Raw genomic sequence first — 17,946 nt, 5'->3', positions numbered from 1 at the left:
AAAGTTTTTATTTATTTATTTAGGTGGAAAAAAAGGTATTTAAGCAAAAGATTACTAACAGAGAAAGATTGTAAAGTTTTTGTACGTAAAATATTGTTATTCAAAGATTACCAACATAGTACTGACATTTTTGTAACTAAAAGTTATCATAACAGACTACTTGTGTCTTCTAATAAGCCAATATACAGAATGATTAATGCCATTTTGTTGGTTCATATCGGATGCCACACAAAAACTATTATATATATATATATGAGAATAATATAACTATAAGATATCATCAACTTTCTTTGTGTTTCTTAATTCTTAATATGTTAACATTAAACGAATATTGGAGAATTTTTAGTAGAGTTTTTTTATGAAAATTCTTTCAATATGAAACCAATCAAAGAGTTTAAAGTGGTGAGTAAATACTAATTAGCTACCATTGGATGTAGTTTTAAGTGGTTGGATAAGTGTTGGAGATCTCGAGATCAAATTCTTAAATACTCATGTTACCTAAAAGAATGTTAAACATTATTAAGAATCCAGTAAAAATTGAATTTTCTTAATAATTAACCCCCCCCCCCCCACCCCCCCACCACCCCCCCCCCAAAAAAAAAAAAAAAAAAGAAAACTACAATTTAGCTGTTTCCAGTTTAGTTGGTAGGCTGGGCCACCATTATCACTACTGTCTGAAGCAGGAAGAAAGCATGAAATAATAATGCACTAATAGTAGCATTGCCGAAACGTGAATGATTGGATGGCCAAAAAACTGACATAGTGAACACTTACAAATTTAAAGTACCTTAGAAATGCATTCAACTTTGAAGCTCAATCACATGGATCACAAAGGTTGCATTATTATGCGTGACTGCTTAGATAAGATTGCATTCCAAAAAGAGGACGTTCTTCTAATTTCAAAACTAATTGTAGACTACTTAACTAAAAAAAAAAAATTGGGTTGTTAACTTGTTGTTATTCAAGGGATGGCCCACTAAAGATATGTTACTTTAGTAATAACATGTATAAATAACAACATATCCAGTCTTTATCCCATTATGTAGGATCGACTACATAAATTCTAGACTTGCATGAATTCTAGTAATAACATTCATGCTATAGTAATTTATTTTGTGATCAGAGTTTAAACCTCTAGTTAGAGAGGGAGTTCAAACCCGGATAACATTTTAACTTGGTGAATGAACAAATTAACCTTGTGTGATTATATGGTTGTGGAACTAAAATACAGTGTCTGAAACTATGTGAACAAACCGGCCTTCTAATACAGTTTATTGAGACATGATCAGCATAAAGAGTTGCACGCTGATGCAATGCGATGTTATTCTCTACTAGTGTTTGGTGGGGCATGAACATAAAGCTTCTTTATGCAATATGCTCTCTCTCTCTCTCTCTCTCTCTCACACACACACACACACACACACACACACAGTATAACACTACAGGAACCTCCCTTTGAATCATCGCAGCTTATTACCAATGCAGCCAATGATCCCCTCAGCATGCAATTTATAAACTTCTTCCCTTCCTCACCTCCTCCACTGCAACAACCAAATATAACTTCCCAAGCTCCATCCTCTCTCTTCTACTTCCCATAATCTATTGCTACCATGGCTTTTCATTTTTACTGCTGCTTCTTTCTTCTCATGTTGCTGCAGGCTTCTCTAGTCAACTCTTCCCAAGCTGCAGTAGCCAACCAGTCTCAATTCTTCACTCTCATGAAGAAGAGCCTCATAGGAAAACCCCTGTCTGATTGGAATGAAGCAGAACCCTTCTGCAACTACAAGGGAATTGGTTGCAACCAAAGAGGGTATGTGGAGAAGATTGACATCAGTGGCTGGTCATTATCCGGCCACTTCCCTGAAGATGTTTGCTCTTACCTCCCCGGGATCCGCATTCTTCGCCTCGGCTACAACAACTTCCATGGAGATTTCCCTGCCAGTATCACCAACTGCTCTCTCCTACAAGAACTCAACATGAGCTCTGCATACCTCACAGGAAAGCTGCCAGAGTTTGATCAAATGAAGGCTCTGATGATACTTGATCTCTCATACAATCTTTTTACAGGTGACTTCCCCATTTCCATCACCAACCTCACCAATCTTGAGGAGCTCAACTTCAATGAAAATGATGGGTTCAATTTATGGCAACTTCCAGAGAGCTTTCCCAGGCTGACAAAGCTCAAATCCATGATCATGACAACCTGCATGGTTCAAGGTTTCATCCCGGGATCTTTAGGAAACATCACATCCCTGGTTGATCTTGAATTGAGCGGAAATTTCTTGGTGGGCCAGATTCCAGCAGAGCTTGGGATGCTGGTCAATTTGAGACAGCTTGAGCTTTACTACAACCAGCTTGATGGTGTAATACCTGGAGAGCTAGGGAATCTCACAGAACTCAGAGAGTTGGACATATCAGTGAACAAGTTAACTGGAACAATCCCAGAATCTATATGCAGCCTTCCAAATCTTCAAGTATTGCAGCTCTACAACAATACACTGACTGGAGAACTTCCTGATGCAATTGCAAACTCAACAACTTTGAACACCTTGTCAATTTATGACAATCTCTTAACAGGAGAAGTTCCTCGAGGTCTTGGCCGATCATCACCCATGGTTGTTCTGGAGTTATCCGAAAATCAATTCTCTGGAGAGCTGCCGGGGGAGGTCTGCAAGGAAGGCAAGCTGCTATACTTTCTTGTCCTGGAAAACATGTTTACTGGGAAACTGCCAGAAAGTTATGCAAGATGTGAGTCTCTTATACGCTTTCGAGTTAGTTATAACAAGTTGGAGGGATCTGTACCGGAGGGACTTTTTGCTCTTCCACATGCTTCAATCATTGATCTGGGGTACAATCGTTTGAACGGATCCATTGCAAAATCAATTGGAAATGCTAAAAACTTGTCAGAACTTTTCATACAGAGCAACAGGATTTCAGGTGTCCTGCCTCCGGAAATCTCACAAGCTGACTATCTGGTGAAGATTGATCTGAGCAACAATCTCCTTTCTGGTCCATTACCTTCTGAAATTGGTAATCTGAGAAACCTTAACTTACTGATGCTGCAAGGTAACAAGTTCAATTCTTCCATCCCTGACTCACTCTCTTCACTAAAATCTCTGAATGTTCTTGATCTCTCAAACAACCTCTTGATGGGGAACATCCCGCAGAGTCTTTCTGAACTGCTACCAAATTCAATGAACTTCTCCAACAATCTACTTTCTGGCCCAATTCCTCCCTCATTTATAAAGGGAGGTTTACTGGAAAGTTTTTCAGGTAATCAAGGTCTCTGTGTTCCAGTCTACCTCAATTCATCAGATCCAAAATTTCCAATCTGTTCACAATCTCATAACCGAAAGAAAAGAAACTGTATCTGGGTAGTTGGACTTTCAGTAGGGATTGTTATAGTTGGGATTACTTTGTTTCTTAAGCGATGGTTCAGTCGGAAAGGTTCAACAATGGAACATGAGGAGACCTATTCTTCCTCCTTTTTCTCATATGACGTGAAAAGCTTCCATAGAATAAGCTACGATCACCGAGAAATCATTGAGGCCATGGTTGACGAGAACATAGTGGGACAAGGAGGATCTGGGACGGTGTATAAAATTGAATTGAGCAATGGGGAAGTCATTGCTGTGAAGAAACTATGGAGTCGCAGAATGAAAGGTTCTGCTTCAGAGGACCAACTGGTTTTGGACAAGGAGTTGAAAACAGAGGTTGAGACTCTGGGAAGCGTAAGGCACAAGAATATTGTGAAGTTGTACAGCTGCTTCTCAAGCTTGGATTGCAGTTTGTTGGTTTATGAATACATGCCTAATGGAAACCTCTGGGATGCACTTCACAGACGAAAGATCCTTTTGGATTGGCCAACGCGCCATCAGATTGCCCTAGGAATAGCTCAGGGTTTGGCCTACCTCCACCATGATCTCAAGCCATCCATCATTCATAGAGACATCAAGTCAACTAACATTCTGCTGGATATCAATTACCATCCCAAGGTTGCAGACTTTGGCATAGCCAAAGTTTTGCAAGCAAGAGGAGGCAAAGATTCCAGCACTACTGTAATAGCAGGGACTTATGGATACATAGCTCCAGGTAATTTTATGAACCAACCGAGTTCTAAGTTGATTACATATAAGCGCATGCAGACACACGTAGCACCAACAAAAACATACTCTTGTTGCAACATTTAATTTAAGCAAGTCCAATTTTGTGATCATATTTTACCGTTGAAGTTTCCATTTTAGCAATTGCACTTCACGCACACCACGCTGTCCATTTTGTATCAACATCTTACATTGCACTTCTTCTATATGTTCATCTTCTTAACAATTCATCTTCTTTGATAATGCCTGGGACAGAATATGCATATTCTTCCAAGGCAACAACCAAGTGTGATGTCTACAGCTTCGGAGTGGTACTGATGGAACTAATAACTGGAAGGAAGCCAGTGGAAGCAGAATTTGGAGAGAGCAAAAACATTATATACTGGGTTGCCACAAAGGTAGAGAAAAAAGAAGGGGTTATGGAGGTTTTAGACAAACAACTAGCAGGGTTATTCAAAGATGAGATGATTAAGGTGCTCAGGATTGCTATCCAGTGTACATACAAGACACCGGCCAGTCGCCCAACCATGAAAGAGGTCGTCCAGTTGCTGATTGAGGCAGACCCCTGCAGATTCGATTCTTGCAAGTCAAATAAGACAAAGTAAATGGCAAATGTCACAAAGACAAAGATTCCAAGTGAATTATGATGGTAGGAGGGATTTTGTTGGGGGTTTAACGTGGAGTCCTATAGCATATATAGATATGTACTAGCTCTCGAACTATTGAGAGTAAAGAATTTCCCTCTATTTTGCTACCTTTCAAAAGTAGTTGATGGGGGGTCTGCATCAATTGTTTTCTTTTAGTATATTTTCCCCTTTTTTCTTGGCCTATTGTAAAGCGTATGAGGAAACTAATAAATGCATCTGCTTTAAGGCAACGCACAGCATCTGCTTGTTTTTTTCTTCTTCTTCTTCTTTTTTTTCTCTTTCTAGACCCACTGATTGGAAATAATTTTCTAGCTTTTGGAGTTCTGTTTTGTTACCCCTTATCTGTGCTCTTTCTTCACAAGTGATCCAAAATAAAAAGGAGGTTCCCGGGAAAAGGAAGGTAGCCATTGGGAGGAGACTTCTTTTGAGTCAAAGTGGGTTCCGATTCTGAATTTTACATTTGAGTGTGATTTGTTGTTAAGGGACCAGATTAGAAATCCACTGGAAAAAGATGAACGTGCTGTGCTTGGATGCTAGAGCATCTCTGTCTCCATTTTAGCTAAGGGACAATGGAGAAAGCATAAAGCCTCTTCTTTATCTTTTTTCTGTGTTTTCTTCTTTTTCCATCCCGGGTTTGATTGTTTTGTTGGAATGAGAGTGCAATCGGGATGAAAAATAATCGAGCTCGTTTCACCATTGATAGTGTGCCATTGAACCCCACTTGCTAATTGAATCCTCTTTCATATCCAAGGTGTTCAGAAACAAAAGAGACAGAAGGATTAATCTTCCAAGTTCCACCAAAACTAGAAGCACAACTTCTATATCTTCCCAAATTATTCTAGTAATTTGATATATTACCACCACCAATCACTGTTACATAATGGGTTCGAGTTCCATTTTCTTTAGCAGGAAGAGAAATTGAAAAACTCATAGCGTTACGAACCACAACTCAAGGTCTCAACTTGTAGGGAGAGTTACCAAGATAGGCATGAATGCATTTGGGTAAATGTGTGCAAGCAGCATGAGGGCTTGTGCTTGTCTAAGTTGCAAGTTTTTGAGTAGTGGGAGGGGTCCTTATCAAAATTTGAGATCCATGGAGACAAGTATTTTATTTTTCTTTTGGAAGGGTGGAGAGTCCATAAATAAAGGTACTTCAACAACCTTTCAACGAAGGAATAGTTCTCCAACCCAAAAGGACAGAACCAGCCAAGAAAGCTTTAAGCTATTGGAACTTGGAAGTACTCTTGAGGACAGATATGCCCTCCAAAATTCAAATATCCACAAAAGGACCAAACTTTCAGCATTTCTTTCATTCTTTCCACCAAATTTTCAGTGGAAGCCTAAAGTGTATCATCATGACCATCACTGAATTTCATAGCCAGGCGACTACTATTTTAGGTACACAAAAGTGTATCTTTCTGTAACGCAAAAGATTACCAGTGTTGGTGCCATTTCACTGCTTGAAATGGCAATTTAGCATTAAATGGCTTTTATGGGCTCTACCCATATGCATATGGACCATTCCTCCTAATGTTCTCCCTGATGTGACAGCTACATAGGCCACGTCATTCCACTTAATCACGACATGGACTTTAACAAGGGGTAAGGACAGGTATGTGAAAAAAAACTCAACCGAAGTTAGCTTTGGCAGGATCCTGCCACATTCATCTTCTCCTGCTTTACTTATGTGTTATGTGTCATTTATGGGGGGACAATAATATTCCTTGCTAGCTTAGGCTTCAATATTAACTAATTAATTTATTCACCCTTAAACTAGTAGAATACTCAGTATGTCATGTAGTCAGTTAAGCTCTTAAGGGCAAATAAAGACTATTCATGAAAATTTTCGAGCATTTTAACTATCATATGATTTGCCCTACCAATAATCTGGTGATAGTCACAGGGATTTTACGTAACGATAATAAAAATTCTAACTTACACCTTAGCATTAATGACAGAGCTATGAGTGTCGGGACACCATCCTAATGCATAACTGGCATTCCCGTTGCATAGTGAAGCAAAATAGCAAGTTAACGTAACCACACTGCACGTAAACTACACCCCCGTCAATTGTCAAAGCGCGTCAATCCATTTAGGCAATTTCACAAACAGGTTGACGACAATATGTTGTACTAAAATTCAGCCAACCCCAAGACGACCCACTGGAATCACGGCGATCAAAGCTGTAGATCAATTGCAACCCTCCTGAAAATCTACATTCAAATAAACAGCTTTCTGGCAACCAAGCATGAAAATCCAAGTTCAGTTCAAGCAATTCACAGCAACCCACCACACCAGTCAGCTATATATACTTTTTGGCTCGTTCAGGAAAAAGAAGTGGACTATTAAGCTTGTTTCTTCACGTGATTTCCTTTGTAAATTAAAACACAAGAAGAAAACAATTATTAATTGGAGGCTTGACATTATTATTCCTGTTTTTGTCTTGTTATTGTTATAAAATTGAATACGACAAATTGGGGAAGGGCACGTGACAAAAGAGAGCCCACTCAGAGGGGTCTATCCACAAAAAGTAACGAGAAAATGGCCCATTGGGCGGCCTAATTTCTAATTGTCCAAATGCCCCCTCCCCTCCCCTCCCTATCTCATAATTTGACAAATATATATATATATATATATAACCCATATAAGTTATATGGGTTTGTAACCCTTTCATAACCCATATAAGTTTTACAAAAACATGTAACCCTTTCATTTAAAATTTATTATGTTAAATTAGATGAAAGAGTTAATGTGTGAGTTTTTTTTTCTTTCTTTTGGGAGTAAAAAGATGGCCTTTCCAAGATTAAGAAAAAAGTTGATATGAGATACTTAAATTTGATATTTATGGTATTAAGGTTTAATATATTATTATTAAAAGAACAAATTTGGGGTGATTAAGGGCATAGTGTAAGCTAATGGGGGGGTAAATGCCCTAGTCATCTACAACATTTGGGAAGATGTAAAGAGTGTCATCAAGTCATTCTCATTTAAATAAGGAAACAAATAACTATTATTGTTGAAGCCTTTTTTATGTTAAGGTAAGTTCATAATTAAACACAATAAAAAAAGGTATCAGTAAGTTGCGTTAGAAAATAACTCAAATCTTAAACTTAACTTAAATATTTTAATACATTAAATGAGTTTTAGTATTTTATCAAAAACTTATAATTAAAACTCAAATCAATTTAACCACTAAACTAAAATAATTTAATGTAATTAAACAATTTGGGTGTTTTTTATTTAAGTAATGTTAGGAGTCATTATTGATAATGGTATCATTAGTCGTATATTAAGAAGAAATATTAAATAAAAAAAATAATAAATAATCTCTTTTAATTATATTTTTTTTTTAACATTTTTTTTTTGGTTTGAACCCAAAGAGGAGGTAAAACGTAATTTCGCAAACAGCGTACACTTACTCCGGACGCCACCACCAATCAAATTGCCCAGCCACCGTTTATATCTCTCTCTCCCTCTCTCCGTCTCATTTCCCTCTCTAGAACGGCCTCTGAAACCAAACAACGCGCCAGCTCCAAGCACAGAACTCCTCCGGCAAACCCTAGCAATGGCCTTTATTGCGACAAGGCTGCGATTTCCTTCTTCTTCTACCATCGGCAAGGCGAGTTCCAGCTGCATCGGCAATGGCCGAACTGCCCGTGGCCGGAGGAAGTTCCCTTCCGACCATCGCCGTGCCAATCGAAGGTCGTTTTTGCGCATTCGCCGGTGAGTGCGTTCAAATGTAGGTCTCTCACTCATTGCGTGGAAGGAAGGGCAGACAGAATGGAGCCAGGCATTACAAATATTATACAAAAAATCTCTGTAAATATAGTTTTCGCTCGCTTAATCAAATCCTTCACACCTTTCGCTGCTTTTCGTTTTCTCCTGAACAATTTTCCCCCTATTTTAGAAGAGGTGAAAAGAACTACAGTGATTGAAGCATTCTCGTGGTATTTATGTTTCTCTGGATATATTGAAAGGACACCTGCACTTCCATTTTATCTTCTTTTTTTTTTTTTTTTAAATTTTCTGGACTGCCTTCATGTCTTCCAGGAAATAGGCTTTATCTTTATTTGACATATATGCAAAAAAATCCAGTTCAATTGTTTAGCTTGTGTGCATGGCTATTACGAGACAACGGTTTACTGCACTCCTTTTCTGTTCAGATTAGGGGTGGGGTTGAACAAAATGTTCACATCTACTGGTGTTGACTATAAAAGGTTACATTTGTTTAGATTCACGACTTTTGATATTTATTTTGTTTTTTCCACCTTTTAGTCTAATAAGATCCGATGTGGAACGCCTGAATTTGACAAAAACAAATGCTATGTTTGGAACCAGGACGTATGGAAGGAAAAGAGAAGGAAATGGATAATATAGCAAAATAAAATGAAGATATTGATGCTAATTATTTATATATTGGGTTGGATTAAGAAGGAAAAATAATTAGTAGATTTTTGTCAAGCGAATCCTTTGTTTGGAAAGTTCGAATTAGGTAATTTCATTTTCATTGGTAAAATCCTAGTTCAAAATACCATATATGGAATTTCCAAATTCTTTCCTGAAATGTATTTGACTATAGGCGAATCATGTTGAGCACTAACTAGAGGACTTCCATGTTTGATATAGTTGAGCCACTTTCTGCTCTTTTTTTTTTTTCCCATATAGCAGTGATTTTTCTTGTGAGCAGCTAGTCCTTTGCTTTATATTTCTGGGAACCATCAACGAATCAAATAGTAAGTGCATGGGATGAAATGGATTTTCAGTGTGACTATAAATTGTCAACTGGGTTTTACGGTGCCAAACTTGAAATGATGAGAGAGTTCAAGTTCAATCAGTAGCCATTAACATAGGCATAGAAAACCATTTGCATATTGGCCTATTGGGTCCTTGTATCTGTTAGAGACTATGAAACAGTTTGTTCTGTTTCATTCTAGTCCTTTAACTATTAAAGTTCTTGACTGGATGTCAAAGGTTTCATGCATTTCTACCAAATATTGGATTTATAGGTAATTTTTCCACTTCCACATCATTTGTGAGCTCCTAGTTTGCATCACCTAGGCATATGATTTAATGTAAGATACATTTGATGCGGTGCTGAGTTTTGCTTGGCATTCTTATTTTAGTGCTGATAGACTGATAATGATAGAACATCTGTTTTGTTAGTAAAATTTCACGAGGCTCTGGAATTTCCAATTTAGTCTTATTATTGATAAGGCAGTCAACACGCAGTAGAAAAATGTCAAGCCTAAAAAGCTACTGAAGTGGTTCTATGGTCCTGAATAGAGTTACATCTTGATGGTAATGGCTGTATAGTCTTTGCCACTTCAGATGCTCTGCTTTGACATCGGTATTATCTTTTTTTTTTTTTTTTTTTTTATGGGAAGATCAGTATCACCTTTACATGCTTGATCTTGTCAGTCATACTTCCTTATCATATGTGTTGGTATGTCCTATTTCCTCTTTCTTCATATATAGCTTGATGTAGATTTACCATGAAAGAGTTTCTTTAAGGAAAGACATGAATTCAATGTGTAACTGCAGGAGTTTAAGCTCTGGCAAACGTGATGAACCTAATATGCTTTCATTTCAAATGGAGCTGGATATCAATCCCATACTGACCAGATTTTGGTTGAGTGCCATTTTGGTGAAATCTGAATCATTTCCTTTCGGACTGGACAGATGGAAAAAACAAATCATTGAGGCAGGCATATATTGGCAGTGTTGTAGTACCATCTTACTAGGTCTTTTTTGCCTTCCTAAAATGATGCAGAATAAGATTGTTGTGCTCATTTATCAATCTGTTGCATGGTCTTGATGCATACTTTATAGTTTTGCTGTGCTCATTTATCAATCTGTTGCCTCATGATGGAGCATTTTAACTGTTACTTTTTGCATCTTTTACCATATATTGTTAACATGTAGCATCTACCTCTACATGTTTAGTTTGTTATTTCAGTCGTTGCTGCTAGGGTTCACAGTTGTTCTTTTTATTCCAATTGCCTGCCCTTTCTAGCTTATGTAGCTTGGTGAAGTTGCCTAGTGAAAAATTACAGGATTACTTTTGTTGGCCACATCTGAAGGGAATGTTAACAATGCTTGAAATTGGTCTCTGATTATTCAGTTTATGTAGAGATGAGTATGATACTTGGTAACTGGAAAATGTTTTGGCTTATATTCATTGGTTCATATCAAGGTGTTCCTGCCATGATTCTATATCACCCTACAATATCACCCGTAGATTTGCCCTTGGAAAATTGAGTTTCTTTACATCCTTTCTTCTTGGCACACATGGGATTGCACTCTAACAAGGACAGGCTATGTGATTGATGGGGGGGATAACTTTTGTGCATCATATACTGAGATATGCTTCAGTAATCGTGATTTGGTTACTGACTTCTGAACTAGTAAATACAGTTCAAAGATTCATGGACAGATATTGAGATACTCTGAGATTTGAAAGGAAGGTTGTACGCTTGAAAACATTGATATTTTAGTAAATCCATGGCTGTGATACGTGCAAACACTTGTTTGGCATTCGAATATTAGATACCTGCTTTGGTAGCTGGAGAGTCGACCACAACCATAGTCATTATATCTTTCTTTAGATGGTGTGAGGACTCCATGATATGGGAAGCAACTTCGTTCAGGTCGCCTTTGAAGGGAATAATTTCATACAGTTCCCAGATCAGCCAATCAACACAAGTGACACCTAACTTCCAGTACACATGACCGAAGTTATGGTGTTTTGTCATATAGGAATCAGGCACCTTTTCATTTCCATGTGATAGTAACATTGGTAGCAATGTTAAAAGTTATTCTTTTGTGATCGAAAGATTACAGAGTTTGAATTGTGGTAACAACTTCTTTTGGGGGGGGTTGATGGTTGCATACAATTACAGTTTTGGCACAGCGGGAGTCTTGTGCACTGGAATACATTTTTTTAATATATAGTTTTCAGAACAAGGCCATTGTTGATATTTCAGATATGATAGAATGTCTGATGCAGAAAGCATTGTGAAGAAACTGAAGAGAGTATGAAGATTTTCCAGCATGGATGGATACAGCTGAAAATGATAGTTGACTGCTGTTATAGTTTCATGTTTTAGGCAGTGGCCAGTAGTGGGTCATGGTGTTGGGTTGGTGCTTCGTAGTGAAAGGGAGTAAATTGGCAATAACTTGTGGGAAACAATCAGCAGAGAGCAGACGGCAGACGGCAGGCAGCAGGCATCAAACAATGAGTATTTGACCCACCCTGTTTTTTTAAAACTCTGAAACTCATTTAAGAACTGAGATGCCGTGTGAATTTACTCTTCCAAGTCAATTTATGGAATTTGCTTGCCTTCTCTCGCTGAGATTTATTATTATTATTATTATTATTATTATTATTATTATAAAAAGGATCTACGAATCACTATATGCAATTGGATTGTTGTATTGTTGGTAATATTTTATTGTACTATTTTGGATGTATTGATATATATATATATATATATGTAAAGATTAACCCTATAACATTATTCATTAATTACATATCTATATATTCATATATTTAGAAATATACATAAAATGCATTATACACCATTAATAATTTTATTTAAATAATTAATTAGTAACATAATCTTTCTCTATATCTACTAAATGAACTTATTTAGATTATAAATTTACAATTTTATTGAATATATTTAAACCTTTAAATTTTGTGTTAATAAAAGAAAACATAAAAAATAAAAGGATTCTCTAGCTGACTAAATTTATTTGTATTAATAAAGTTTACAAATTCTATTAAATTGATTTAAATTTACAAATTCTTAAACTAATGGTTAAGTAGCAATAGACGTGACTTGTTTTCCAACAAGATACTTTATTCCTTTAGAAATATAAAATTTCAAAAATTCTATTCATTTAGTTCCTTTTGAAAAACGAAAAACTAAAAAATAAAATAACACTCATAAATGACCTTATTTACAATGAAATGACACTCATTTGTTCATATTAATAAATTTTACAAATTTTATTGAATCTTACAATTTTGTCAATAAAAAAGTAAAAATAAAAGAGCACCCATTAAATCAATTTATCTGCATGCATAAAATTTTAAAAATGATAATGACTTTATTTAAACAATACATATTTCATTTAATAAGAAAAATGGCAAAATGAAATAACACTTCTTAACTGAATTTATTTAGATTACTAAAAACTTAAAAAGTTCAGTTAAAATTATTAAAATCTACAATTTTATAGTAAAGATAAAAAAAGATAAAAAAAAACTCCAATTCCATGCAAAAAAATGTTTATCAATTATGTACCTTTATATTAATATATTCAAATTCGATGTAGAATTTTAAGAGTCATATTTTAAGGGTTTGAACAATCAAATAATTTTTTTCCTTTTCCATTAAATTAGACCCTTCTAATATCTTTAATATTTTCATATTTTTTAGAGAAAGAAGCTCATAATAACAATAATAATAATAATAATAATAATAATAATAATAATAATAATTCAATTTATTTATAATTTACAAATTCCTTTAAATAACAAAAATAAAAAGAAATGAAGTGTTATCCCATTAAATAAATTTATTTATATTAGTAAAATTTGAAAATTCTGTTAAATTATTTTAAACTCTTCAATCTCCTTTCACTAACAGAAATAAAACAATAAAATAACAATCATTAAATGAATTTATTTGAGTTAATAAAATTTTACAAATTCAATTAATTTAGTTCATTCCAATAATAGATATGAAAAATAAAATGACACTAATAAATGAATTTATTTATATAAATATTTTTTGTAAATTCTATTAAATATATTTAATAAATTACTTTAAATGCATGAAGCTCAGTTGGCATGTTAGTCCTAGAGAAAATTAAAAAAACACTCATTAAATGAATTTAGTGATTTTTGTTTCAAAGTTTAAGAGAGTTGGATTAGGAGAAAATAGAAAGAAAATAGTATATTTTTAGGGTTTTTTTGATGCTTAGCAAGTAAAAAAAATTAATTGTTGAGAAATCTCGCATGTAAAAACAATCACATAGTTACACAGCCAAGATCAAGAGAAGTGTCAAGATCCACAAATAACCTGTCGACGTTTGGAATTGCTCAACCGTGATTCGTTGGCCCATACTGGTATAATGAATTTGAGAGAGAGAGAATGGGTTATCTGATTCGGTTTGTTGACCCGTCGGCTAGTACTTGCAGAGTACTCCGATGCTCAAGTGAGTAAACGAGTAAGTAAATGCAGAGTATCAGCAAGTTGGCAGAAAAACATACCAGGGCTCTTGAAAGAATTGGTTGATATGTGGGAGGAGAAGATGTCCTCCTGCATGTGTTGTACGTCTGCAAGGTGATGGGACAAAATATCCGGCACCGGCAGAAATGCCCATGCTGCAGCAAGGTGCTGATGGGACCCTCATTAATGTAGATGAGATCCGTCATTAATGAGGATGAGATCTAAGGTGGACGCGCGAAAATCCAGACGCGACTGTAATGATGTTGTTGCAAGGGGCCAAGATGGGACTGTCATGGACCGATCAAATGGGCCGAGAAGATAGGGCCAGATTGGGTTGGATGGCCTAGCTGGGACGACCCCTAGCCCATTAATATTCTCTGGCACATGACCTTCTCATTATGCGAGTTAATTGGCTAGGCCGACGAACAACAAGAGTCGCTAGATTTTGCTCGAAGTGTAGTTGGGAGTTCGCTCAGATAGGCTGGCGAGCTAGAGGCATTGTTGGGAGCTCGCTTGAGGCATTGTTGGGAGCTCGCTTGGCCTGCGATCCGAGCTCAGGCCCCAGCAATGTGCGAGCTTGCTTCAACGAGTTCAGCTCGAGGTTTACTAAGCCTCATGTGATTGGGCCGGTCGGTTGAGTTGAGCCCAGCTCATAAAGAGTAGAGCGAAAAATACCCATAACATAACCACACTAAATGAAAGAAAACGAAGAACACAACGCACACACGCAAGAACAGAAAATAAACAGCTCATATACTTGTTTGGATTCGAAAGAATCCTACTCATGGCATAGGCTCTGCCTCTAGTCAATCTACTAGAATAATCAAGGGATTTACATAATACATATATTTAAGGGATTTACATAATACATATACGCACAAGATTATCTCAACAACTCACAAATCAAAAACTATAACAACGAGAAATACAACAGAGTACAATGCTCAAAACTCGAGCAACCCAGCACTCATAGCTCACCAATCTCTTACAAAAACCACCCCAAGTGATACATACTAATCGTGAGACAAGATTGGAAATGCCTTGCGGCTCGTTCGTCTGTTCTGATTGTCAAGCGCCTTCGTCCGATCTTCGATCCTGCTGTTCGCGTGCACTGTTCTTTTTCTTGCTCGATTAAAGCATTCGTTCGTGTGAATGTTGCTTGCTGATTTCCCCCAATTTATTGCTTTATATACATAAGGCAAGGGACATGAATGAGAATAACAAGAAAGTGAGCAAGACACATGCTTGGGTTTGTTGGGCTTTAAATAAGCAAGCCCAATTCAAATCATTTTGAATCACAAATCCTAACAACAATAGTGAGAGTTGTAATTGATGACCATATTATCAGTTGTGTAATATCTTTTTATTAAAAAAATATAAAAATTATATTTAATTATCTTTTTTATTTAAAATCTCTTCTGATCAAAATTTGCAAGAAAGGAAAATGAAAGAGAAGAGGTAAAAGAGAGGAAGAGAGAGAAAATGAAGAAAATACAAAGACGACCCGAGGCAGGGAGGGGATGCTGGGTGGGCAGCACACACCCCAAGTGTGCATGAAACACACGTAAGGTAAGGCACATGTTATGCATGCGTCAGAAGAAAAGAAAAAAAAGATAAAAAAAAAGAAAAAAAGAAAAGAGAGACAATTCAAAAAAGATGGAAAAAATTACACGAGTTAGTCTTTTGAGCAACATCTTACTTAGTTGAATAATAGGATTTTTTAATCAAGTAATAATTATTGAAATAAAAAAAGACTCAAAGAATTAATTAACTAAGAATTATTCAATAATCGAGTAATATTTTACTTAGTCAAGTAAACTAATTTCTTAATTGAATAATAATTAGTCAGCAGAATGATATTTAAATATTTAATCGACTAACATATATTCTTAATTGAGTATTATTTTTTTTAGTTAAATAACATGATCGTTTAATCGAGTAATATTTTTGGATTGAAAGTTATTAAGAAAGATTAATTGACTAAAAATTATTATTAATCGAGTATTATTCATTTTTGTTGAGTTACAACTTTAAATAGTCGAGTAATAATTTATGTATCTGATAAGCTTAATCAAGTAAAATTATTTAGTCATGTAATATATTACTTAATTGATTAAGTATTAAAATTATTAGATTAACACTTATTCTTACTCGAATAGTAGTCTCAAGAATTTAAAAAATATAAATTTTGAAACATAAATCAAAGTGTCTAACTGCCTTTAATGCTGTCCAAACAGAAGCAAGACATATTTCTCTTAAACATATGATTGCTTCAATTGAGATTACACATTACTACCCATATATATATATATACATATATATATTTGTGTGTGTAAAAAGTTGATTTGACCATAAAGTTTTTCAAAAGAGTTGTTGGGGATTGCGAGTGCCTTTTAAGGTTAAATTCAAAATTCAAGCAACTACAAGTACAAAAACTGAACGCACGAGACAAGTGTGATTGCCTGGTTTTTGATTAAAAAAAATAATAAAAAAGTAAATTATATGAAACCATTGCATTTAGGGTCATGTGTAACTTACCCTTTTATGCTTTCAATTATATCAAATAACCCCCTTACACTTTCAAAATATTGCAATTAACCACAATTTGTTGTTATTTTACATAATTTTGTATAATAATTTACATACAAAATACATAATTTTACATATAAAATTTTAATATATCAAAAAATATAAAATTTTACATTAATTAACCAATAGATTGCATAAAATTATGTAAAATAATAACAAATTGTGGCTAATTGCAACATTTTGAAAGTGTAAGAGGGTTATTTGATACAATCAAAAGCATAGGAGGTAAGTTGCACATGATCCTAAGTGTATGAAGATTTCATATAATTTATCCAAAAAAAAAGAAGCTAAATTTGCATTCTCTTTACTGTTTTTAAATTATTTTTAATTTTTAATTTCTTAAAATAATAAAAATACGTTCTCCTTACTATTTTTAAAAATACATTTTGAAAACAAAAAAAAAAATTATACAGAAAGCTCAAAATAACAAAAAATTATTTTGAATGTTTTTATTCAAAATAAACTCAAAACGCATTTATTTATTTATATTTTATTATTGTAATAGAAAAAGATATTACAAAATTTATCAACTTTAAAATTTATATATTTTTTAATAATATATTAACATTAAATATTTCTAATTTATTGAATAATTAAATTTATTTAATAAAATATCATTAAAAACTTATTTTCAAAATTTCAAAGAGAACACGTTTTCTATTTTTTATTTTAAGAAATAGTATTTCAAAATGACAAAGAGAACACGTTTTTAATTTTTTAAAAAATAAATTATTAAAATAAAAAATTAAAAATAAATTCAAAACTCAAAATTAAAAATTAAAAAATGAAAATAACCTAATCTTTAACTGATCAAATCCTTCATCTTAAGTGATTTCTTTTACATTCAAGTCTTCGTGTTTAGAGAATGGAGAGCCTTTACCCATTTTATCGTTTGTACTTTTTTTGTATTTTTGAAATCCCTCTTGATATTCCTTACATATTTTTTTGTAGGACTGTTTATCTTTTGAGTTTCTACTTCTAATTATCTTTTCTCAAACTATTGTAAAAGTTAACGCCTAATTCTTATAAAGTGCTTGAAAAAAGTTGTAACTGAGCCTAACAAAAGTTACTATAATAAAAGATAATATTTGCCTTTTTAAATAAACAGTTGATAGTAGATTTTCTAAAAATCTTTGACAGATAGCCAAGTTAACAGAGTAAACCGAATTGTGTTTAACCACTCTAAATTTTGTGTGTATTGTCTAACGATGACACGTAAAGTTATATGGCCCATGAGCATAATGGTTAAACGGCCACGAGAAATGTGCATATTTAATGTGCCTTAGACAAGGCATGCCACATGAAATGGTGTGATTTGAAATGATTGGGTAGAAGTCCGAAAGGCAAATTGATAGTTGGAATAGCTCA

At 34.6% G+C, this 17,946-nt stretch overlaps 2 protein-coding genes across 4 annotated transcripts; both read left to right on the top strand.

Moving 5' to 3' along the window:
• Positions 1-1,457: 1,457 nt before the first annotated feature.
• LOC127798715 (receptor protein-tyrosine kinase CEPR1-like) lies at positions 1,458-4,980 on the top strand. Its single transcript, XM_052332268.1, has 2 exons — positions 1,458-4,092; positions 4,359-4,980. Exons 1-2 carry the CDS (start codon positions 1,611-1,613, stop codon positions 4,706-4,708), a joined length of 2,832 nt encoding a protein of 943 aa, XP_052188228.1. The 5' UTR covers positions 1,458-1,610; the 3' UTR covers positions 4,709-4,980.
• A 3,232-nt stretch (positions 4,981-8,212) lies between these two features.
• On the top strand, positions 8,213-12,031 carry LOC127799039 (uncharacterized). Of its 3 annotated transcripts, XM_052332736.1 has the most exons (3): positions 8,213-8,473; positions 10,292-10,491; positions 11,757-12,014. In XM_052332736.1, exons 1-3 carry the CDS (start codon positions 8,316-8,318, stop codon positions 11,786-11,788), a joined length of 390 nt encoding a protein of 129 aa, XP_052188696.1. In that variant the 5' UTR covers positions 8,213-8,315; the 3' UTR covers positions 11,789-12,014. The 3 variants fall into 3 exon arrangements, 2 of the variants coding, with proteins under 2 accessions (XP_052188696.1, XP_052188695.1); XR_008022522.1 differs by lacking the exon at positions 10,292-10,491 and having other exon boundaries at positions 11,757-12,031; XM_052332735.1 differs by lacking the exon at positions 11,757-12,014 and having other exon boundaries at positions 10,292-11,747.
• Positions 12,032-17,946: the final 5,915 nt, after the last annotated feature.

The sequence above is a fragment of the Diospyros lotus genome, chromosome 4, assembly GCF_014633365.1.
Source record: "Diospyros lotus cultivar Yz01 chromosome 4, ASM1463336v1, whole genome shotgun sequence".
Lineage (NCBI taxonomy): Eukaryota > Viridiplantae > Streptophyta > Magnoliopsida > Ericales > Ebenaceae > Diospyros > Diospyros lotus.
This window is presented reverse-complemented; position numbering and strand designations above follow the sequence as displayed.